The following is a 25616-nucleotide window of genomic DNA, read 5'->3' as shown; positions in this document are numbered from 1 at the left end:
GTCGGCAAATTTAAGTGAGCCTAACTGCTCACTTAAATATGTAAATCGTGATCTCGCCCAATTAGGGTGAGGTCCAAATCACGCCATTTTGCGAGATCTCGCTAGATCTCATGAGGCGTTCCAAGCGTCGCAAATCTCTCGAGAGGCCTCTCGCGAGTATTAACGGCCTCATCACATCTCTGAGTCGGGCACGACAAAGTCCATTCGATGACTTCCTTTGTTTCTCCCTCCACAGATGCTGCCAGCCCTGCTGAGTATTTCCAGCACTTTTTGTTTTACTTCAGGTTTCCACCATCTGCAGTATTTTGCTTTTGGACACATTGGGTGGGATTCTCCCGCCTTCGCCGCACAGCGTGTTGTGCTGCTGCGGCGGCCATTGGCTGGCAACGGGATCTTACTGACCCGCCACATCAACAGGCTTTGCCATTGTTCGAACCCTCCATCGCAGGGGAACTCGCAGCAGGAACAACTGCAACATCCCGCCCATTATGTCAATATAGTTCAACATTATTGTAGGCTTTATGATCTACAGAGTCTCGGTTAAGAAATCGAAAAGAAAGCTTTAATTCATATCCAACCCCCCCCCCCCCCCCCCTCCATTATTCTCACTACATGCTGCATTCTGTAATTCATTTATTATTGGTAATTGCCTATAACAGTACTTGCTCATTTGTTTTTTGATGCTGAAAGTCTATAATTGAATTGATTGTGCTTCTGTGTCAGAAGCTGTACAGTGCCAAAAGCATAATGAGATAGCATTAATCTAATATTATACAAATAGCAGAATTGACTCGGTGCTAAACAGCTTTTGAAATATCCATTTGTGTTGAGCTGTGAATGTGATGCATCTGAGTAATAAGGATGAAAATTTCTAATAACTCCTTCATCCCTGAATTAAAGTGTGAGCGTTTCAATCGTTTGAATCAGAAAAGGCTCACAAATCTAAGAGTGTGTTTCCTTATAACAAGCCCCACCTCATTCCCTTTACTAGGCTCTTCCTATAGCCATGATATTCTCAATGGGGTTCCATTCACTGTCCTCCAGGAATTTACCCAAATTGTTAGTGTTCACCTTCATTTGTGCCAAAGGATCTGCTTGATTTAGCACCCATTCATTAAACATCCAGTAGATGCAACCAGCAGTGAGAATCCTGACAAAGACATGCCTGGCACCCCATCTACCACTTGAAACATTCATTCTGTCCACCACTGATGCAGCATGGTAGCAGTCTGTACCATCTACAAGATGCACTGCAGCAACTCACCAACGGCACCTTCCGAACCTACAACCTCTATCATTCAGGAGGACAAGGGCAGCAGATGCATGGGAACACCACTAGCTGCAAGTTCACTTTCCAGTCTTGAAACTATATTGCCATTCCTTCATTGTGGTTTGGTGGAAACCCTGGAACGCCCTTCTAGCTACACCATGGGTGCACCAACAGCAAAAGGACGGCAGAGGTTTCAGAAGGTGCCTCACCATCGCCTTCTCAAGAGATGTTAGGAATGGTCACGAAACACTGACCTCCCTATTGATGGCCACATTCCAGGAATGAATACATTCAAAAAAGGGGCTAACTGGGCTCAGGCAGAAATCAAGGCTCTGATATCCCTATTATGTGTCTGAGTCACTGTATGGCTAAGATTATTGAGTCTTTGGTAGAAATCCAGGAACGGACCCATTAATAAAAAATTCTAAATACTGCATCTGTTTCGGTGCAAAATAACAGTGGAACTAAGTTTATACAGACATCCAGGATCATCGTTAACAATTGAGTTCTTTAGCAATCACTCAGTATTGTTATCAGTCTGCACTGCATATGTTAATGGTGCTTTGTGAATATTTAAATTATTGATCAGTATAACTATTGCTTCCAGCTGGACAAGATTGAGAATTTTTGCCCGAAATGCCTGAAAACCTCTGCCAAAATGCCTAATATATATTACATGTGAATACCTCTAACATGGTTTTGAGATCTTTTGACAGAAGCCCTGCTCCTTTGGGCTTTTACTAAAAAGGCCAGGTGATTGGCAGCTAGGGGCTGTATGTCTTTGCATCAGCAAGACCAAGTTAAATGGTAAACAATTTTCAATCATTTTGAAATTCCCGTAGCTCCCCTGCTCCACAGAAACCAAATGTGAAGCATAACTCAAGCCTTTAAACAAAATATCAGCTACAACTCAGGGAGGCTAAGCGCCCCAGAATATGAAATAATATTCAGAGCAATAATCCACACTAGTTCTAATATCCACAAAACTCGATTTAGGTTCAGCTCAAAAAGACGCAATACATCCATATTGGATAAATTTAGCAGGTCTGGCAGCATCTGTGGAGAGAAATATAGAGTTGATGGTGGATACTTTCTGGTCATTGTCAGTGGCGGGAACGTCTCATTCCGCTGATGGAGACCCTCCATGACGGGTTCTCTGGCAGCAGAGGGTGCCAGCGACAGAAAAAGCCGTTGACATCATCGGGACGAGAAGACCCCCCTCCCCCCCCCCCCCACCCCCCCCACTGTCCTATGGCGCACTTCCTATGGCGCATCTCCTCAGCCACTGCCAAATATGCCACAGGGAGGGGGAAGGGGGGCATCCGGCCCAATGTTTCGATATGAGTCCGAGCACAGCTCTGGAAAAGAGCCATATGGACTGAAAAAGCTGTTTTTCTCTCCACAGGTGCTGCCAGACCTGCTGAGTTTATCCAGCATTTCCTGTTTTTATTTCAGATTTTAAGCATCCATAGGAACAGGAGTAGGTAATTCAGCCCCTCTAACCTGCTCCACCATTCAATGAGATCATGGCTGATCTGTGGCCTAACTCCATATACCGGACTTTGGCCCATATCTCTTAATATCTTTGCTTAGAAGAGAGTTCCAAACTCTACTGTATGTAGAAGTGCTTCCTAACATCTTTCCTGAATCGTCTGGCCCTCATTTTTAGACTATGCCCCCTCGTTCTAGAATCTCCTTCTAGTGGAAACAGTTTATCTTTCTCGACCCTGACAATTAATAGTTTGAAAACTGTGATCAGATCACCCTTAACCTTCTAAATTCTAGAGAAAACACCCTAATTTGTATCATCTCGCATCGTAACTTAACCCCTGTAGCCCAGGTATCATTCTTGTAAAACTACAGGTGTGGTGCACAGATCTGCTCCCAGTACTTCCAAGTTGGGTCTAACTAGGGTTCTGTAAAGTTGCAGCATAACTTCTCTGTCCTTATACGCCACTCCACTAGATATAAAGTCCAGCATTCCATTAGCCTTCTTGATTACTGTAGTATTTGTCTTCTATTTATGCAATACATCCAATTGCTCTTCGAAATTTATCTTGTTTTCTTTGATTTCCATCTTATGTTTTGTGTACAGAAGTCAACAGCGATATTTTAACCTCAGCAATGTGCCTGTTTAGAAATTGCCTGCGTGTTTGTTCTATCAGCTTGAACATTCCTGGTTTTCATTATTCCATCATGATGTCAGCTGCCTAGGTCCTAAGTTCTGAGTTTCATTTCTAAACTTCTCCACCTCTCTATCTCTCTCTCCTCTTTTATGACGCTTTTTAAAACATATCGCTTTGACCTAGCTTTCAGTCTCCAGACCTAATGGGCGGAATTCTCCGCAGGGGGCCGAATTCGTGAAGGCCGTCGTGAACTCGGCCGAGGTTCACAACGGCCTCGGAGCCCGCTCCCCGCACCTAATTCACCCCCACCCGGGGGGCTAGGAGCGGGCCTCCGTCTTTCTCAGCAGCGACCTCGTCACACCGAGAATGTGAAGTCATCCGCGCATGCGCGGGTTGCCGGTTCCAACCCGCGCATGCGCAGATGACTTCATCACGCAGACGGCACGAACCCGCGCATGCACGGTGGCCGTCTTTCTCCTCAGCCGCCCGGCAAGACGTGGCGGCTTGATCTTGCCGGGCGGTGGAAGGAAAAGAGTGCGTCCATTTTGGACGCTGGCCCGACGATCGGTGGGCATCGATCGCAGGCCTGTCCCCTCCCGAGCACAGTCGTGGTGCTCCCGTCCCAATTGGGCCCCTAGATGCCCCAAACGGGCATCTGGCGCCCGTTTCACGAATGCAGCGACCAGGAGGTGTGGTTGCTGCCGTGGTGAAACGGGCGTGAAGGGCCGGCTGCTCGGCCCATCGGGCTCGGAGAGTCACGGCGAGCGGCGATTTTTCCGAGCCGGGGGGGGGGGGAAGAATCGCTGGGGGCGTCAGGGGGGTGTAAGAAATGTCGGGAGGCCCTCCCACGATTCTCCCACGCCATGTGGGGAGCGGATAATTCCGCCCAATATCTCTTCATGTGCTTCGGTTTCATATTCACTCCAGTGACGTGCCTTGGGATGTTCTTCTATTTTAATGGTGCCATGCAAATACAAGGGGCTTGTTTCTCATTCCCTGGTTCTCCAGACATGTATTTCTCGACAGCGCATCATTCACAGGCGGCGGTATTCTGTCGTCCCGCCACTTGTCAATGGGATTTCCCATTGAAGCCACCCCACACCACCGGGAAGCCCATAGGCAGGGGTGCGTTGCCAGTGGGAAAAGTGAATCGCAATGGCTGGAGAATTCCGGTCAAGTTGTTTTTGAATGGAAAATCTTTGGAAAAGATGTTCTACAAAGGAGGTTTGCATGTTAGTTGCATCGGTCTTTGTCTGTTTTCCTATCATCAGACAACTGGGATGTATTGAGGTTTCCCAGTAATACAGTTCTCATTTTAATATACACATTGAATTGTGAGATTTGGTTTAATAAGACCAATATATGAAGACTAGCTACAAAAGATGATCAAGCTTCACCCAGGCTGCTGCACTTTCTGCTTTGATGTTGTTTCACGAAAGCGGTTTGAAAGATGTGTCTGCATAGGTTCCCTAATGATTACAGAATGTAAAGAAGGCTACAAAGGTTGCAGATATGTTTTCATTTCACTTTGGTGCTAGTTTTAATCCACAATGCCTTTCATTATGTATGTTGCAGTCTTTCATATACCTAGCTATCAGTCTGGTTTTTTTTTTTAAGTGAGATCGAGTGGCTGTAAGCTCAATACCCTTGCTGATTCTATTTTTTTACCTGCTAACTTTGCCTCTATCCATATCCCTACAGATATTAGGTCTCTGCAGACTCCTGGCAGCATGCTTCCAGCTGTGGCAAGCATGGTGTGGTGAATTGGCTTTGAATGTTCTTTACTCAAACAGGCAGTAATTACAAGCTTAAAGAGGTTTAGTGGTCCAGTAAACTACATAATCACCCCTGAATTAGCCCAAGCTCATCAGTTGCAGTCCAGCAAGTCCCAACCAGTGGTCTCATGTGGTTCTTAGTGCACAGAAACCTGAGCAGCAGGTGTGGAATAGCAAGCACCCCTGAAACACAGGCATCTGCGAGAGGGGTGGGGGGTTTATATGTGTGAGATGTGTGTGGCCAGAGGTGGGGGTGAGAGGGGGAGGGTGAGCGTCAATGCTCCCTAATGGAATGCAGTTACAGCGCTACGGTGACTTAATGGAGAACTTAACATGGATAAATGTGCTCAAAACTCCAAGGAACTCCAGTTGTGTACAGTGGCTCCTCTCCTCTTCAGTAAACGTTGATTCTCTTTCTTCCCACAGCCATCTGGGTGTACCTGTGGTGTTTCTTTCAGGGCCTAGAGAATTGACAGATGAACGTTTGAATTTACATCGTAAGGACTCTAAATCAGTGCGAGTGGAGAGGAGCCTCAGCCTAAAGAAATCATTGCCCTGTTCCTAATGCGAACATCAGCATCCGCACAATAATGACTTCAATAATTTCTACTAATTCTGAGCAACAGCCGCTGCTATTCTTAGTCACGGCCTCAGGCTAAAAAAGCCTGAATTGAGGTTCCTGTACTTTGTCCTTGGTTTATACTTTTATTAAAATGCCCTGTCAGTATCTTAGATCATTTGTCGATCAAGGGTAAGGTTTTGTTTTATATGTGATTTTTAAAAAAACGCATTTAAAGGTGTCCAGATAAAATAACCACATTAGCTTTAGGACTCCTGTACTTCCTGTTGTACAGGGAGAGGGGGCAGGGTGAGGACAGATAACTCTCAATTAACACGATGTGTTAAGTGCCAGTCAATGCATTATATTATTTCTTTCAACTTTACACAGGACAGCATTGATAAGTGTGTCTTGGCGGCATTCTGTGACTGCTTCCCATTCTCAGTACATGAACCAGTTTGCAATCCCATCCCCCTCTCCCTGATGGGCAAGGCCCCCAGGTTGACATCTGTGCCATTTGCTGCAATCTTAGCATTTTCTTGATGAGGGCGGTGGGGCAAATGTGACGAAAAGGTAGTGGTGGGAGGGGGTGGGTGTAAGACTGCTTAATCTGCTGAGCAGAGGTGTGACCATTTTGCCAAGAGAACATTAAAGCTTTACTGAATAAAAGACACTTGCACCAGGGCAAACAAAAGATTGGCAATAACACGTCCCAAGCATGCTGATGTTCATGACAGTAGTAAAACATTGCTTTAAAAAGAATTGATATTATGAAGCAGGAATACATTTCCATCTACCTGAACATGTATGCCAAAAGCTGAACTCAACCCTGCAAATGCTTTCCTCTTGTTGAGAACTTTAGTTTTGTTAGGCAAGGGTACTTAGGCTCACAGAGCCACCGTGGCTGGGATGGATTTAAGATGCAAATCTGCCATGGTCTAATTGAAAGGGGGATAGGCTTGGCAGGCTGAATGGCCTCCTTCTGTTCCTATGTTCTAATACTAGACTAGAAATGACTATCGGCAAGCAATTCCAGTGGATCAATATTTATGTATAACATCCTTCCACTATTTCAATAGAGGAATACCATAGAAATTCATCATGTCTTCACTTTCTGGTTAACTCCAACTCTCAATTCGAGTCTCTTACATGAAACCTTTACTCTGAGCTGATTGCTCAGCAGAAACTGAATTGAATATGTTAGCGTAGTCAGAGCATGACTTGTCACCAACCTCTGTTGTTGATTGCTGGTTTTAACAATGAATATTTTCATTTGCATTTATAACATGATCTTAAAACAAAAACCTTCCTTCCCTAAAACTTCACATGAACACGACTGTCTCAAGGCGAGTAGGAAGCCAGCGCTCTCATATACCGATTGAAAAAGGAGCGGTGCCCTCCCTCCTCACCCACCACAACTCCCCCCAGCTCCCCCATTCATCCCCCCCCCAGCTCCCTCATCCATCCCCCCCGCTTCAGCTCCCCCATCCACCCCCCCCCCCCCCCTCCAACTCCCCCATCCATCGCCCCCACCCTGGTTAAATAGAAAAAAGGTTCCAGCAGGAAACTTTGGAAATGCTAACAAGCACCTTGGCTTCTGCGATAACCTCAAGCTGTGCCTTTACCAGACATCACAGCCCCTCACTCTCACTACTTGTAAAGTGCAAATATAAGGCACAGAGTAAATCTTTGATCACATTCAGTGGGGAAAGAAACAAAAGTCACTTTTAACATTGCCTAACAATCCAACACATGCTGTGCACTAAACAGGTTCTTTGAGTGCAATGAAAGTCTATAAAATGCTTTTTTTTGTGAGGTGAAGCATCTATCTCGCCATTATATTCCAGAGTTTTCTCAAGGTCAGTCTATATTAGTGCATCAGGCTCTGTTGTGGAGGAGGAGGGCTGGAGGAAAAAGGATAAAAGAACTTCCGAAATTGTTCTCCAACATATTTAGTTGAGCAACAGAATGCGGTCCTGATAAGGGTTACATTGGAGAGCTGCCATGTTGCCTCCTACTTCTCAAGCACTCAGAGTGCCTGTTCCCAAAACATTTTATAGCATCAGTTTTTTTTTCTTTCAGCTACTTTTTCTCCCTCTCACTCATACTCGTTTTGTTTTGTAACGAGTCCTTGAAAGTAGTTTCCACCCAGGGCCACCTGGCTACGGGTTACTCAGCCATGCATTAGTGTAAGAAATGGCCATGGCAAGTAAAATCAGAGAATGTAGGCCTGAGTCAGGGAAGCGCAGGCTTGCCATTATCACAGCTGCTGCCTCTGCACAGGATTATTTTCAAATTTTCTGCAACCATTACATTGTGCTGTCATAGTGAGCAGGCTGCGAGGGAGGGAATGTTATTGATACTTGCTTACAAGCAAAAGATAAGATATGGAGTGTATATCACTGTCCTGGCATCCACATTTTGCAGACAGTGGTGGAAAATTTGATGAAAGGAGTACATTTGAACAAGGAGTATCATTAAGATAGGAAGGCTGGAAATTTTCCATCAGTACTTAGCTGTCTTTGTTTCCCATCATTACTGGTCTGGGGGAAGTTCTTGGTCTCTCGTTATTCACAAAAGGACATTTCAAAAATAGCAGTGTAGCGTGACAATGTATCTTAGGAAGCTTTCACGAGCCAAAGCACTTTGAGTTTTAAAAACATTAATTTTGCGAGCTAGTATATTTATGCTGGCATTTTTTGATTTGACAATACTACTCAGATCTTTTTGACTGTCCTTTGAGAGTGCAAACTGTTAATTGCTCTGTTGCCAATGCTACAGCCCTGTATTCTGTCTTGTGCACATTTTAACAAGTAATGTTCCATCTGCCAGTTTTCCAGCGTCAAGTTAGTTGATGTGTCAAGAAGTAATGCTTTATTCTCTTCTCCCCTAATTTTGATCTTAAAGAGTTTATCTCCCCGGATCATGAGGACGCTGAAGGAAGGAATCGGGGAGATTCCGTTAAAATAACATGTGCTCCCCATTCCCCAATGACAAGCTAATTTCTGAAGTTGACCCTCATTTCATTGACAGTTTAAAAAAAACTCTATTGAAAAATTGCATACAAACTGCAAAGAAAAAAGGATAGTTTTGTTAATAAATAAGGATTAAAATACCACATTCAGGCTGGTCCTTCACTGAAGGCCAGACTTTCTTTTAAAATTTAGAGTACCCAATCATTTTTTCCAATAAAGGGTCAATTTAGCGTGGCCAATTCGCCTAGCTTGCAGATTTTTGGGTTGTGGGGGCGAAACCCACGCTGACACGGGGAGAATGTGCAAACTCCACACGGACAGTGACCCAGAGCCGGGATCGAACCTGGAACCTCAGCGCCGTGAGGCCACAGTGCTAACCCACTGCGTCGCCGTGCTGCCCGGCCATGACATTTTTAAAGTGGTCCCTCTTCACTTTTTCATGGTTCTCATGTACAGTTTGTGTTTGAACTCTTGTGTATTTTGTTAAATTTTCCAGCCAGAGAGTTTGTGTTTCAGTTTGGAGACGGATGGTTTATTCAGGCGATTAAAGAAATATCCTACTCGGTTAACCACAAAAAAGCTAAACGATGGCCAACCCAGGTTGCAGGTTAAACATAGGCTGAATGATATTTGGGCTTCCTCCACTAACAAACATCCAAAAAAAAATTAGAGTACCCAATTCTCTTTTTTTTTTCCAATTGAGGGGCAATTTAGCGTGGCCAATCCACCTAACCTGTACATCCTTTGGGTTGTGAGGGTAAGACCCACGCAGACATGGGGAGAATGTGCAAATTCCACACGGACAGTGACTCGGGGCCAGGATCGAGCCAGTGTCCTCCACGCCATGAGGCAGCAATGCTAACCACTGCGCCACCCTGCCACCCTTCCACTGATAAACATAATTGCTGTCAATCCTTTGAGCAATTAAAAACAAAGCACTTGATTAAGCTGGGGGACTATAGCACCTTCAGTCTTTGGACACTGCCCCAACCTTGTCCTCTACAATTTTGAACATTACATTCTAATTTTCAATGTCTGTCCACCAAAGAATGAAGACATTTCCTGTCTTATAGATCCTCTCCAACTTACACTCAGAATTTAAATAATGTAAACAACATTATTACATATCAGAAAACTTTCTAAAAATCCTTCGTTATCTCGTTGGAGAGTTGATGGACCTTTGTTATAGGACATGCTGATCCAAACAGAGTGAGTGTCAGAAACAGCGACAGTTGGGCTTTGCTATGACTCATACAAAGCACTTCTCTCCTAAAGCAGTGTTCTTCAAACTTTTTTTCTGGGGACCCATTTTTACCAACCGGCCAACCTTCGGGACCCAACCCAGCCAACCTTCGCGACCCACGCCGGCCGACCTTCGCGACCCATGCCGGCCGACCTTCGCGACCCACGCCAGCCGACCTGCGCAATACACCATTTTCTCTTACCTTGTTTGCTGCTGACAAAAATGGAGGAAATGGTTTGGTCCCTTTGGCCCTCGTACACGCTCCTCCAATGGAACCTGTTGGATGAAGGTGAAGCCTTCTGGTGTCGGAAAGTATGGAGTCTCCATCTGTCCAAAGTTCTGCATTTTTTTCCTGTAAAATTTTGTCAAATAAACCCCCCCAAACTTGTAAAAAAATAATAAAATGAGTAAAATAAATGAAAAAAAATGAATAAAACCTGCCCGAACTTGTAAAAAAAATAAAATGAATAAAATAAATGAAAAAAATAAATTTAAATGAATAAAATAAATGAATAAATGAATAAAAACCACTACAGAACTTGTAAAACAAAAAGCTGCAACCATTTTTAAAAATAGCAGCCGCACTGCACATGCGCGCCGATCATAGTGCGCGCATGCGCAATGCGGCCCAATTTTTTTTTTAACATGTTCGCGTCCGCTTGCAGCCGGTGTTATGAAAAGCCAGCTACTGCGCGGGGATTTGCGCGATCGGTAGTGCCGCAGACAATGGCTCAGCGACCCTCCCGACACCCGCCCGTTACCCACCCGTGTGTCGCGCCCCCGACTTTGAAGAACACTGTCCTAAAGTAACAAGTATTTAATGTTAGAGCAAGTCTGGGCACCTGCCTTCTGACGTCAGAAATGTCCCTTTCTGTTTTGAGATTCTTGAAAGTGGCAACAAACTTTAATAGAATTTACAGTGCAGAAGGAGTCCATTCGGCCTATCGAGTCTGCAATAGCCCTTGGAAAGAGCACCCAGCCAAGCCTACATCTACACCCTATCCCCGTAATCCAGTAACACCACTCCAGTAACCCCACCCAATCTTTTTAGACACTAAGGACAATTTAACATGACCAATCCATCTAACCAGCACATCTTTGGATTGTGGGAGGAAACTGGAGTATCCAGAGGAAACCTACGCAGACATGGGGAGAACGTGCAGACTCCACACAGACAGTGACCCAAGCCGGGAATTGAACCTGGAACCCTGGAGCTGTGAAGCAAGTGTGCTAACCACTGTGCTACCGTGATGCCCTCATAGCAATTTTAAATTGCAACTTTGCACCAATATAATTGTTAGTTCTTCTTGTCTTCAATGTGAACATACCAATCCTATCCCAGGGCTTGGTGAAACAATAATGTGGGTCCTCTTTTGGAAGATAAGACTATTTTCAGATCACGTTCACTTGGAGGCTAAGTATGGTACATTACCCTGCTACTTGCAGACTGGACTACAAGTAATGGGACTAATACTTCACATCCTGTTGAGGTGTGTAATGATTGACAGGAGGTTAATAAATGCTCCCTTAAAGGTGCGTGTCACCATATCACAACAGCCCCCTTTCTTTTTAAACTAATGTTTACCTTGAAAGAATCAAACTATTTACATGACAGCAATACAGGATAATGTTGTGTCGGAATGTACTTTGACACAGACCATACGTGTCCAAGTCTCTGAAATGTATCAGCGTATTGTTTATTCGTCCAGCTTTAGTTATGGTGATCTTTGCTGGAGGCTCCTGTATGTTTTCTGAATGCTGGTGAGGAGGGTTTTGTTTGTGTTGTGTCTTGGACTGTGATCTGTTCTTAATAGGATTACTCAGTGTTTCTGGTTGTGGTATTGTTCTGATTTGGGATTTGTTTCACCGTACTGTCATGCCATTTGGTGCTTGTACGTGATAGTCTTGGTTTTGGGAACTCGCTGATGATTTCTGCTGGATTCCAGGTGCCATCAGCAAGGTATTGTACTCAAACTTCTGTCCGATATTCAGGTTGGGTCAGTCGTAGGCTGATGGGTGTGGACATCATTCACCTTCCTATTTTGCTGAATGGCGCATCACGCAATCCTGGGCGCATCGGCGAGTGATAACTGGTGATGGTTGTCCACACTTGTCTGCCGAATTGTAATCCCACAGGTGAGGGATCGGTCACACTGAGCTGCATCACTCTAAGATGCAACACAGTCTCATGTAAATCGTGTTTTGTTTCATGACACTTCATGATGAGGGGTTTTACAGTTTGAACCATAGGGTCTGCCTCAGGATGAAGTGTACACGTTCGGAATGGGTATATGTATTCAGTTCAAATAGTCATGTAGCCTGTTGGCTGATGATATGCGTTGCGGAGTGAGTTGATCTTCTCCCAATCTAAGCACATTTCTGATGGCAGTTCTTATGGTCTCTGTTCCTCATCACTGTCTTTATGATACCATGGATGGTATCATACTATGCACAGGTCCTTGCAGGCTGATAGGCTGCTCATCACAGGAGTCCACAATAGAAAAACCTGGGGTGACCAAGGTGAATTATTGCAGAGACACTTGAGTATAATAAATCTCAGTGAGGGAATCTCCAAATCATTGTACATGGTGAGTTTGGCATTGGTTGGTTAAATCGTCACTTGCCACTTTTGTGGACATGTATATTTCAGTGTGCAAAGTGGAAGGATGTTTGCACCTGTATCCAGTTTTGCATATGGACTCTGCTGGCCCTTCAGTATTTGGAATATAATCTGGTTGGAGGCAAAGGCTTCCGTTGGTACCACTATACCAATGCATTTTTGATGTTCAACCTACTGAATGTTGACTCACTTATTGTGTTGATTGTCTGAGCACCCTTATTATCTGATCTTATATCCGGGCTAAACATTTTGAGGGCCTCATCTTTAGCTGCTTAGTGCAGTCTCTTGGTTGGTTAGAATGTCCTTCTCTGTTTCTGGTTTCACAGGATGTTAAACCACTTACTTTAAACTTTCTGCATTGGCACCCAATGTCCCCTGGTGCCACATGCCCTGCATAAATGGTTAAACTAGACAATTTCTGGGGGGTGTATGCATGAGGCTGTACTACCTGCATTGGTTTTCATGTCATTGGTGGATGAAACCTGTAGACTCTGTCTACCCATAAGTATAGCTTTGTACTTGCGCCCACTTTGTAATTCTGCTTCCATACTGTAAGCTTGGACAAACGGGGGACCCTGGGTAGTCAGGTCTGGGCAGGGTAGTATCCTGGCATCCCCAAGTCACACAGGCATGGTGGGACTGCCAACCTGGCATTCTGGCAGTGCCACGTGAGCACCCTGGCAGAGTCACCCAATTGTCAACCAGGCAGTGTGCTGACATGGGCCATACCATGGGCAGTGCCAAGGTACCCAGGTGGCATCATGCCTGTGCTGGGGATTGGGCCCGGGGATGCCCTGCCCTGATGAGGTGTGGTGCAGGGGGGCTCGGTGACCCCCACCCTGGTGTGTTGGGGCACGGGGGAGGGGGGGGGGGTTGATTGTCCGGAGGCTGCGGTGGGAGTTCTGAAGATTGGGATGCCATTTACAAATGTCGACCCGATCTCTTCCTGCATTGGGAAGCGGAGTTCGTTAGTCCAGGAACTGGGACTAAATGTGGCTTCAGTGGGGCATTCCTCTCGAGACCCATAAATGAAGCAGAGTCCTGTTTAATAGCGGGATCGTTCTCGTGCTGCCAGTGCAGAGACATACCTGACTAAACGTGCCCGACACGGCACTCTGTTTCATTTCTGTTAAATTGTGCCCGGTGTATCGGAAATTGAGCTTCCCTGGCAATTGATCTGTGAGTGTTAGCCATGTCTTGTTCGGATTTTTAAGATGGTTGTTGGACAAGTCTGATGTTTTCAGTCTGTGGGGGCCTTCATTGCCTATAGCAATTTTAACTTTAATGGCTTGTTTATCTGGTTAGGAAATTATGAAATCCAGAAAACACAGCTTGTTGCATTATCAGAACAAAGTAAATTAAATTAGGAGATCTGATTTTGTGGTCATCTTTTAGCTTTTTGCCGGATTTTTAATGCTATCTGGCGCTTTTGACAGCAATGCAAGTTTCCTCCAGCTCTTTTAAAGTTAATTTGGCTCTGACATACATCTTTACTGGTTACTGCCTCAGTTTAGGTTACAGCTTGATGGCAATGGTAGTGCTGTTGAGCTCTTTCTCTTTTTTCTGGGTTTCGCTCTGACTTCCACCAAGGAAGCAGTGATTTGAACAGCAAAAGGATTTTAAAAATTAAAGTAAACAGGGGAATAAAAATATTTTTTGGCTTTTTCTGGCTGATACTCGTTCGATTTCTCTTCCCAACCCAGACTGCAGTATGTTACTCCCCCAGCAGTAGCAATAATGGACTCTCTCCAGTCAAAATGTTCTGGTCACAGTGAGACCCTCCAGACTTTGCTATTTAATTTCTGTTTCTTCGCAAACTTTGCAGTCGATAGATTTTTGCGTTTTCAGCTCTCCCAAATGCTAACAATCTTACTTGCACCCGATGCTTGCTGGCTGGAGTGAGGTGCGATCTCAGAACAAAGATACCGGGCGGGATTTTTCGACCACGTGTTTTTCTTTTTTTTTTCAAAACGCATCTTATTCAAACTTGTATCAAAGTAGATTACAGCAAATAAACACCTTGGGAAACATTCTTCTCAACAATCAACTGTACAGTTTGTACAGATTTTTCTCCATTTTCACCCCTCCCTCCCCATCACCCACCCCCCCACCCCCCTGCGACAAACAGCTCCTCAAACACGGTCACAAACATCCCCCACCTTTTCTCAAACTCCCCTGCTGAGCCCCTTGACCCATACTGTATCTTCTCTAACCACAATAAGTCATACAGGTCATCCAACCATGCTGCTACCCCCGGTGGCGATGCTGACCGCCACTCCAGCAAAATTTGTCGCGACGGCCACGGCATTGGCCTTCCTCCTCTCCATGAGCTCCGGCTTCTCTGAAACCCCAAATATTGCCACCAAAGGGTCCGGGCCCACTCCCTCCTCCACTATCCTGGCTAAGACATAGAACACTCCTGCCCAGAATCTTCCCAATTTTTCACAACCCCAAAACATGTGCGCATGATTCGCTGGCCCCTGCCCACACCTCAAACACTCATCTGCTACCCCCTGATAGAACGCACTCATTCTCTCCCGAGTCATATGCACCCTGTGCACCACCTTAAACTGTATCAGGCTCATCCTTGCACAAGAGGAGGTCCCGTTTACCCTTCGCAGTGCCTCACTCCATATTCCCCAATTGATCTCCCTTCCCAACTCTACTTCCCATTTCTCCTTGATCTTCACCACCCGCTCGCCTCCCTGCTCCCTCAGCCCGCCACATGTTTTTCAGCAGTGGAGGTGACCCACCAGTGAGGTCTACCAGTCCCTCCATTGTCAACGGGATTTCCCATTGACTACACCCCTCGTCACCGGGAAATGCGTGCACCGGCGTGGGACCAGAATTTCCCTCTGGCGTGAACAGCCAGTAAATCCCGCCCTCCATTTGTGTAGAATCTCTACAGAACTGCAGAATCCTTCCACACAATGAATTGTTTCACTTTCACGCCTGCTGGGTGTGGAATGGACTGCCTGCTGTGATAGTGGAGTCGGACACTTTAAGAACTTTCAAGCGGTTATTGGATAGGCACATGGAGCACACCAGAATGACAGGGAATGGGATAGCTTGATCTTGGTTTCGGACAATGCTCGGCACAACATCGAGGGCCGAAGGGCCTGTTCTGTACTGTACTGTTCTATGTTCTATGTTCTGTTGCTTGGGAAGAATTGAGGCCTTGCTTGTGAAGAGTTGAGGCCTGTATATTTGATTCAAAACTTCAAAAACTGTACTATCAACCCTGTCACCATATTACATCCAACCTTTTTGTTCGGCATAAGTATACCAATCATACAACAGGATTGGTAAAACAATAAGGTGGGTTCTTCATTTGAAGACTATGGACAGAGAATGTTCACTGTGTGGCTATGTATGGGACATCAAATCTGTACCCTGCTGCTTGCAAACTGACTACAAGTAATGGGACCAATACACCACATCCTGTCAAGGTGTGCAATGATTGACAGCAGTTTAACATATGTCGCCTTAAAGGTGTATACCATCACATCACAACAGTGTTGAGTATACTTGATTAACCCCATCATAGCTACCTCCAGATCCCACTATTGAAATGACTTTGGCCAGACTTTGGTCTTACACCCTCCATAAACTTTATACTAACTCAAGCCAAGTCCTGTTCACCCATCGAGCACTGAACTCGTTGACCTATATTGGCTTTCAGATTTTGATTCTCCGTTCCTTCACTCCGGTAGGATTCTCCTTTCCCACTGCAGTGAATGGAGATTTGCCTGAGTGCCATATTCTTCATCCTCACTGGCAGTGATAGCGAGGCTGACTCGCAATGTAGAATACCGCCCTCAGTCTGACAAAAAATTGGTTTTAAAATTTGCTTTCAAGTTCCTCCAGTTCCGCCCGGTCGGAGAATTGCCGGGGGGGGGGGCATGATTCATGCGGCGCCACTCCGCCGCTGGTCCGCCCATTCTCCGGGCCAACGGCACCAGCATAGTCAGTACAGCGCCAGTTGGGGGTCATTGCAAGTGGCACCCTGGCGATTCTCCCCGCACGATGGGCCGAGTGCCCGCCGAATTAGGCCGAGTCCCGCCTGCGCCGTTTTCGTATGGGCCTACCCGGCGGGACCTCAGCATTCACGTTGCAGGGGGCAGCCTGATGGGGGGGGGGGGAATCCGACCCCGGGGGGCCTCCACGGCGGCCTGGTCCGCGATCGGGACCTACCGATCGGTGGGCAGGCTTAACCTAGTGGGGGCCTATATTCCTCCGTGCCGGACCCTTGTAGTTCTCCGCCATGTTGCGTCGGGGCCGGTGTGGAGAAGGCAACTGACACGCATGCACAAACTTTCGCCGGCCGTAGCGTGCATGCGTGGACCCACGCCGCCCGTTCTGATGCCGATATCGGCTGCTGGAGCAGCGTGAGGCTCTCCAGTGCCGTGCTGGCCCCCTGTGCAGCGCAGGATCGCTGGTCCTGGAGGCCAGATGATGACGTTTACGATGGCGTGAACAGTTAGCCTCAGGATCAGAGAATCCCGCCCCCTATCTGTAAGCTGGTCTAACGCTTCAGCCCCAAGAAATTGCTGCGCTCCTCCAATTCTAGCCTCTTATTCATCACCAATTTTCATTCAACGAAAGATGGATTGATACTTATGCACTGCCTGTCATGACCTAGGGACATCTCAAAGTGCCTTCCACACAATTAAATGCCTTTGATGTGTAGTCACTACATCATTGTAGGAAAATGGCAGCCAATGCACACACAGCTAGCTCCCATTAATAGCGATATTATAATAAGCAGAAAATCTGTTGTTCTGACGCTGACTGAGAGATACATTTTAGCTCAGAACACAAATTAAAACTCCCCTGCTCTTCTCCAAAATAATGCAATGGGAACTTGTACATGCACCCGAGGAAAGACAGGTTTAATGCCTCATCCAGAAGACAGCACCTCTGACAGTGTGATACTCCTGCTGTATGGCACTGGAATTTCCACAGTTGGCAATCGTCCCTTCGGCTGCTAGGGCTCTAAACTCTGGAATTCCCTCCTTAAAATTCCCTAAATGTGTGTTTTCTCACGAGTTTCATTGAAGAACGCATCTATTTTACACCAATAACATGCACCCACTCAATGTGATTTGTTAAACATGTGCCTTTCTTTACTTTTGCTCCTGTGTGTTATTTTCCCACCTTGGTGAACAAGGAGGACTCTCGATTAAGCAACCAAGTTGGTCAGTTTAATTGGGATGCACAAGTAATGAGTGGATTGATTCTGCAAAGGGGACACAGGGCTTTTTTTCTCTGTAGTTGCTGCCTGATGGCTCTTCACTGGACCTTGAGGTGTTAAAGCAGATCAAATAGAAAGCACTCCCTACAGGGCCACAACATTACAACACCATCTCTACATTGCTCTAATCGTTAATTTGTATTGTAAGATCTGAAGTTAATTTTGTTTGCACTCCTAATGCATTGCAGCTTTCCCAGCGGCCTATGGCATATCCATTCTCAAATTCCCATTCGAATTGATTGTTTGCAAGTAATTAAGCTTTTAAGGGATAGTGGTTTGAAACAAATGTGCATGGCAAATTAGAGATCCAAATCATAATACATTGTACAATGCGAAATGCACCTGGACCGTATGAGATGACTCTGATGATTAAACTATATTTGACGACAAATATCTTTCGCCAAATATTTAGATAATAATGGTTGCATGCTGGGGACTGTGGGAAGAGCAAGGGGATAAAGCGTCAAGCACAAAGGTCAGTTGATGCATTGGATCCACAATGCAGGAGTTTAAAGAGATAGCTACCTTCCGTATTTGTTTTATAAATTTAGAGTACCCAATTCACGTTTTTGAATTAAGGGGCAATTTAGCGTGGCCAATCCACCTACCCTGCACATCTTTGGGTTGTAGGGGTGAGATCCATGCAAGCATGGGAAGAATGTGCGAACTCCACACAGTTAGTGACCCAGGGCCGGGATCGAACCTGTGACCTAGGCGCCGTGAGGCAGCAGTGCTATCCACTGCACCACTGTGCTGCCCTCACCTTCCGTATTTAAGAATGAATTCTCCTGTTGTCTAATGACACTGGCAGCTTTGAAATCTGTCCTTTTGCTTATCTCCGGATGATGATGTGATGTCTGCCTGGGTCTATGGTACAGGATTTGCTCTGCTTGTGGGTGGGAAGGCAACATTAAATGGAATGTTTGTATAGTAGCCTGGCCTGTGGCAAGTTGGTTGATTGTGAAGACATGGGTTTCTATCAAGAACAGTAAGTCATTCACTTCAATTTGACAAGAGTTTCGCATTCAGAGTCCTTTTAATACTGCATCAATTTATTTTTAAAATGGAGTATTCCTTTTCTCTTTGTTATTTTGCCTTGGGGGGAGGGGGTAACTATGTGAAGTCATGGTTTTCATGTGATTGGAGCAATTATTATTCATTTCTAAATCCACAAGTCATACTGGCAAGCATCAGGCACCGCATTAAACAAGAAATCAGCTGATCTCGAGAGCTTGAAGTCCCACATATTGATGTCTCCCGACATTTTTGTTGTTATTTTTAGCGTGGGCATGTTATTCTGTCATTTAATTTAATTCTAACTGTCGACCAATCCTGCCTTTTTGAAAGGAACCACCAAATACTTTCCATTTTAGACCAGAGACAGAATTCTTGAAACCCAATAGCTGGAGGCAATGTATCAATTGAGATTTAGCACATCATATTAGACTTGGTTTATAGCAATTATCTAAAAAGCAAATCACATGAAAAGTAACAGATTTGAGAACAATTATCAAATAATAAACAAGGAGGTTTCATCTATTTTTGAGAAAGAGAGGCAGCACATTAATCTTGGAACAGACAAAGAGGCAGATTTTGGGCGGAGGACTATTAATGATTTGGCCTGTCAATTTTTTCCAGTGTTCCATTCAATGGGTACGGATCATAACGGCCCATCATTAAAAGCTTATCACGCTACTTTGAAGATTTTTTTAAAAAAAAACTCTTGTTTTTCCTGAAAGACGTTGAGACGTTCTCAGACTCCAAAGATATCTTTAGAAATAACGTCAACTACTCGAACTTTAAAGGTTTGAGTCACATCTTTTTGAGATACAATGATTACCTCAGAATCATCTTTGAGAGCTACAAAGGATGAATCAGGAATTAGTAAAGTCGAATAGCTGGGACTGTTAAGGCACCAGTTCAAATTGGGCACAATACAGTTTAATTTTAATGTTGCTATTATAGTAATAATGTTCGCAGTGTAATAGGTTTTACAGTGTTGGACCACAGGGCAGTTTCTGCTATCACAGCAAGGGGTGACTGCTTAGCTGTGTAGTGAAGACTCAGTTTGCCAGTTGGCACTATAAAATGGTTTACTGTGTTGATCTGGAATCCTTTAACAACAATTGTAGAAAGCATAAACAAGAGGTTTTCTTGAACTCAGAAGATGATCCTACAATCTGGCTGATTTAGACCATAATTCAAAATGATTATGAAGGGAATCTTTGGTATATATAAAATGTTCTATTTTGTACACTTCAACTTTCTTGGAAAAGACTCTGATGGAGTTGCAATAAACACAATGTTAATCTTCCAAGTAACAGGAAACTTGCAGAATCCTGCAATCTGTAGTTACATGAGGTAATGGAAATGTGGAAAAACAGTGCTGGAATTAGTTGTCATATCTAACCATTTGCTAAAGAAACTAGAAAGCTTTAGAAAGTACGCTAGATTTTCTTTATACTGCAGTTTTTCAGAGCCTGGTGATAAAGAGGTGTGCATTGGATAGAGTTATTATTTGATTTGTATGTTAAGGGAGGAAGTGATAAACACAACATTTTTCATCTGATTCCATGATGGACGCGATTTTCCAGCAGCGTCCCGCCGGAATCGGGACAGGACGTGGCCAGTAGATCCTGCGAAAGCCCTCTCCCGGGATTCCTGATGGTCGCTACATCTCGCAAGATCATCCCGCCCACCGGATCCAGTCTCGCAGAGTTATGATAGTTTCAAAACTCAATTAACTCTGCCTTCGCCAGATTGAACTGGCTTCCAGGATCTACTGGCCTCGCTGAGGAGATTTTAGCTGGGTGCCAATTAGTACTGGTTCCCACAAACGGGATCAGGGCAGCCTCCCAGACGATCGGAGGCCCCTGGGTGGCTGGTGTCTGGGCAGGGTGGCACCCTGGCTCAGCTGATAGCACTCCGATCTGGTACCCTGGCACTGCCAGGTGGTACTCCTGGACTGGCAGTGCCAAGGTGCCCGGTTGCCATTTTGCCCACACTGTGGATCGGGCCCCAGGGGTGCCCTGCCCATGTGAGAGGGGGTGCTGGAGGTGTGATGGGGCGTTAGGAAGGTCTGGGGTTAAAAATGGCCCACCAATCTCTTCCTGCACTGAGGAGCTCCCTTAAAAAAGGAAGTTAAATGCAGTTTTTGATGAAAGGAAGAGGATTATAATATTGCCAAACAAAATAACAAGCCTGAAGTAGAAGTGCTGGAAATACTCAGCAAACCTGGCAGCATTAAATGATAAAGATGTCTTGGAATGAAAGGCAAAGTGAATGATAATGCTTGTAGTAAAGAAACAAAGGGATTAATTTACTGGCCCATTCCGCCGATGGGATTTTCTGGTCCCATCAATGGGATCTTCCAGTCCCGCCAATGGCAGGTTCTCCAGCAGCGTGATCGGTAAACAACACCAAACGCTGTAGACATCAGAGGGACCGGAAGGCCCCACTGGTGGCCAATAGCAAGTCACCTCCGCTGACAAAAAGCACTCCGTGCTGTGGGAGCCGGGGGGGGGGGTTTGGCAAATCCCACCCACAGCATTTGTCTAAAGTGAGCATGAATGGCGGAATAATAAACTGTAAAAGAAAACATGAAGAGCAAGATTCAAATTGGCACATGGCAAGAAACAGAACCTCAATGGAGTTGTTCCGTAAAACGATCGGCTGTTTGGGTACACAGAGGGAGAATGTCCAATTCACCTAACAGCATGTCTTTCAGTGCTCAAGTCTGTGGAATAGCAAAATAAAACTACCACCGATCTGTGGCTCAAATTTGTATTCTTTAATGTTATTCCAGTACTCTGTGATTCTCATGACTTTAAATGGTTTCATATTCTACTAACATCATTGACAGGCCTTTAACCACCAGCATTTTGCTTTAGTGTTGTAGAGTTAACTCTTTCAAACAGGACAAAATCTATTACACACTGTAGCCTCTCCAGTCCAGAATGCATGAGATCAAGTCATTTCTGGATTATAGAATGACATAAGAGTGCCTAATGACAAATATGAACACCATAGATATAAGTATTTACCTGAAACATGAAAGAATGGTAAAACAGTATAAAGCAGCAATAAACATTGTTTTACTTCTCCAAATACTCTATCTGCCATGTTTTCAAGCTGCTCATTGATGCCATAAACAATTGAAAACACCCACACCATACATCTCACGCAATGTTTTCACTGAGGCACCCTTATCTAGTTTCTTTATGCTTTCCACCTTTTCCAATTCTATTAGCTTATCACCCTTACATTTTCCTAAACTTTTCTAAGATGTCATGGTGAGGGTTTAAAAATAAACAAACTACACCCTGAGAATACTTGGGTCTGCTCAAAAGCATGGCTGCAAAAGGAGAGGAGAAGGAGATGGAAAGAGAGAGACACAGATAAATAGCCAAGGAAGAAAATCAAGAGACAGAGAGAGAGAAGGAGAAATAGACTGATTAAGGGAGAACGAGGGAACAAGAACAACAGAAACCGAGAGAGAGATATGGAGAAATGGACTGACGAGCAAGAGATCGACAGAGAGGGAAATCAAGCGGCTTTGTAACCACGTGCTACGTTTTTCCACATCACACAGCCACTGTAGCAGTGAGCCAATGCTTTCTCAATTTGTTGCATCACAAGTGGCGAGTTGGCGGGTCTACTCAAAAAGTTCCAAACAATCGGTGTTTCTGGACTTTGGATCTCCAGTATCCTGTTGCTGAGTGAGCAGTTCAGAGGGGTGAAGTATAAAGAATTCACTAACCTACATGCCATTTGACTTAACAACAAAATCTTGTATGCATACAAATATAGAAGTTAGAAGTAGACCACTCAGTCCTTCGAGCCCGCACTGCTATTCAATATGATCATGCCTGATCTGATTGTAACCTCCCACCTACCCCCAACAATCCTTCACCCCCTTGTCAATCAAGAATCCATCTAGATTTGCCTTAACATCATTCAAAGACTCTGCTTCCACTACCTTTTGAGGAAGGGAGTTCCAGAGACTCACGATCCTCTTCCTTCACAAGAGTGCTCTGAAGCAAAATTTGATATGGAGCCACATTAGGAGATACTAAGGCAGCTAACAAAAACTTGGTCAAGAGATAGATTTTAAAGACTACTTAAAAGGATGAAGGAGAGATAGAGAGGAGGAGAGATTTACGGAGGGAATTCCAGAGCTTAGGGCCTAGGCAAATGAAGACATGGGTACCAATGATGGATTGATTAAAATCATGGATGCTCAAGAGACCAGAATTAGAGGACTGTGGAGATCTTGGAGGGTTGTGTCGCTGGTGGAGATAGGGAGGGGGTGAAGCCAAGAAGCGATTTAAAAAAACAAGAATGAGAATTTTTAAACTGAGGCTTTGTCTAACGGGAGCCAATGTAGATCAGCGAGCATGGAGGTGATGAGTGCAAGTTAAGACACGGGCAGCAGAGTTTTGGATGACCTCATGTTTACAGAGGGTAGAATGTGGGAGAGCTGCCAGCTTTGAAATTTAGCAGCAGTGCAGGTCTAATATTTGTATCTTTGTGACATTTGCAAGTAACTGAAAGGCATGATAAGTAGTGAATGTTTTGCAAGGTAAAACAAAATAAGTCCATATTTTACTCAAGATAATTCCATGATTAATAACATTCCATACATTGTCTCCGAAAGCTGCAGTGACATGCCCACTTCCACTCGACATCAATGGAAGTTCAGGTACTATGATGGATGAATCTGAGTGGTACTCCAACTCCTAGTGCACAGAGTGCAGTATGACTTGAGCCCAGTGCAAAACTCTTTTTGAACAGTTTCCCTGTAGTCCATAGAGCAGAAATTTTCTGCATGGACTTCATGTTCACATTCTCAAAATATGAAGAATTGATCAAGCAAGGAGCAGCTATTGATGCATGTCAAAAGGCATACATCCCATACACTGCCTTGGTGAACTCACTACCAGCAATGTGCAGCTGACAGTATAACTTTGGTCTGGCGTTTACAATGCATTCTACATCTGCCATTTTCAGGTTGGAGGTGCAATGTGGTAGCTATGTTATTGTCTCCAATTTGGGAAACTATGAAAAAGATCACACCAATTATTCAAGCCGAAGTAAGAAATGCACAGCAGGAATGCTTTTTTTAATGTTGTTTTAGGGAATTAAGAATTTAATGTGTTTTTATTGAAGAACTACTTTTTATTCCCCTACTGAAGGAAGACAGAAAACATTATTGTTTTTACTTTAGATTTATAATAAAACAGCGCAGAGAATTATCCCTACCTTGAATGAAATACAATTCTTTCCAGGTGACTAACTCTGATGACAACCAATTGTCAGCATGGCATTAGGCAGTATTCAAAGCCATTCGTTAATCATTCATATGATGTGAGCATTGCTGACAAGTCCAGCAGTCATTGCACATCCCTAATTGCCCTCAGGAAGGTGGTGGTGAGCCCCCTTCTTGAGCTGCTGCAGTCCATGTGGTGTAGGCACACCCACACTGCTGTTAGGGAGGGAGTTCCAGGATTTTGACCCAGTGACACTGAATGAATGACAATATAGTTCCAAGTCAGGATGATGTGTGGCTTGGGGAGGGAGCCATATATCTGCTTCCAGAGGTAGAGGTGCTGTCAAAGAAACCTAGATGAGTTGCTGCAGTACATCTTACAGACGGTATGTACTGTGGCCACTGTGCACTGGAGATGGATGGAGTGCCTATTTAAGGTGGTGGACGGGGTGCCAATCAAGCAGACTGCTTTATCCTGGATGGTGTCGAGCTTCCTGAGTACACTCATCCAGGCAAATGGAGAGAATTCCATCACGCTCCTGACCTGTGCCTTTCAGGTGGTGGATAGGCTTTGGGAGTCAGGAGTTGAATTATTTGCTTCAGGATTCCTAGTCTCCGACCTGCTCCTGTAGCCACAGTATTCATATGCTGTGTCCAGTTCAGTTTCTGGTCATCTGCCCTGGTTGTATTATGTAGCATTAAGATCCATTTTGTTATTATTTGCCAACTTTTGGAATGGCGTCACCAAAAAATTCCAATTAATGGACCTGAGATTCCCAGGAAACTTTGGTTGTTGTTTTATAAAAAAATTGAATTTTATAATCGCACATACCCGAAGGATAAATGGGTAGCAGATACTAATTAATTTTTATGGTCTTCTGTGAAATTGCCTGTCTAGTTCTCTAATAAACTTGAGTGAGCAGGTACAGCCAGCATCTTAATTAATGTAGCTGTTTCTACACTTCAGTTAACTTTATAATTGGCTTCCCATTTGCTGCCATTAATTAGATGATTTCAGATCCCACTAATGCTTAGGAGACTACAGTACCTCAGCTTACTAACGTTAATTAATGAACATATTCCAACTTGGTACATTTTCACAGTGCTTTTAAGTTCTTTTACCCGCTTACCTTATCCTAACTGTGCCCCTTTGGTTCGCCATCTTTCAGCACCCTTATCCATCAGAAGAACAGAAGAAACAGCTGGCGCAGGATACAGGGCTTACAATTTTACAAGTGAACAACTGGTAGGTAGTTTGATTTTGTTTACATACAGACGACACAACAGCCTCTGGCAAATTACAGCTAATGATCTGCTCGAAGACAACACACCTTTCTGCTCCTTGTGCTCCCTTGGAATAGCTCAAGAGGAAAGGTGTTCCCTGTAGATAATCCAGTGACTATTCTGATTTTATGCTTTGATTTTATTGTCCTCTGAATATGTGTGCGTAAGTTGAATTGAATTAGATTTTTATAAAGACATCTATAATGAAATAATTAGGTTGAGGCTTCCTGCCAGGGAAAATG

At 44.6% G+C, this 25616-nt stretch overlaps 1 protein-coding gene across 4 annotated transcripts in view; it reads left to right on the top strand.

The window, feature by feature from the left end:
* Nucleotides 1-25616, top strand: part of LOC119971580 (homeobox protein Meis1) — a 239591-nt gene that overhangs the window by 120060 nt on the left and 93915 nt on the right. For all 4 annotated transcript variants that reach the window (XM_038807358.1, XM_038807350.1, XM_038807375.1 and 1 more), the window contains exon 9: nt 25260-25336. In XM_038807358.1, the coding sequence (XP_038663286.1) occupies nt 25260-25336 (77 nt within the window). The remainder of the gene's footprint in view (nt 1-25259; nt 25337-25616) is intronic.

The sequence above is a fragment of the Scyliorhinus canicula genome, chromosome 1 (assembly GCF_902713615.1).
Source record: "Scyliorhinus canicula chromosome 1, sScyCan1.1, whole genome shotgun sequence".
Classification (NCBI taxonomy): domain Eukaryota; kingdom Metazoa; phylum Chordata; class Chondrichthyes; order Carcharhiniformes; family Scyliorhinidae; genus Scyliorhinus; species Scyliorhinus canicula.
Note: the sequence above shows the minus strand (reverse complement) of the source record. Positions and strands in the feature narration are given on the sequence as shown.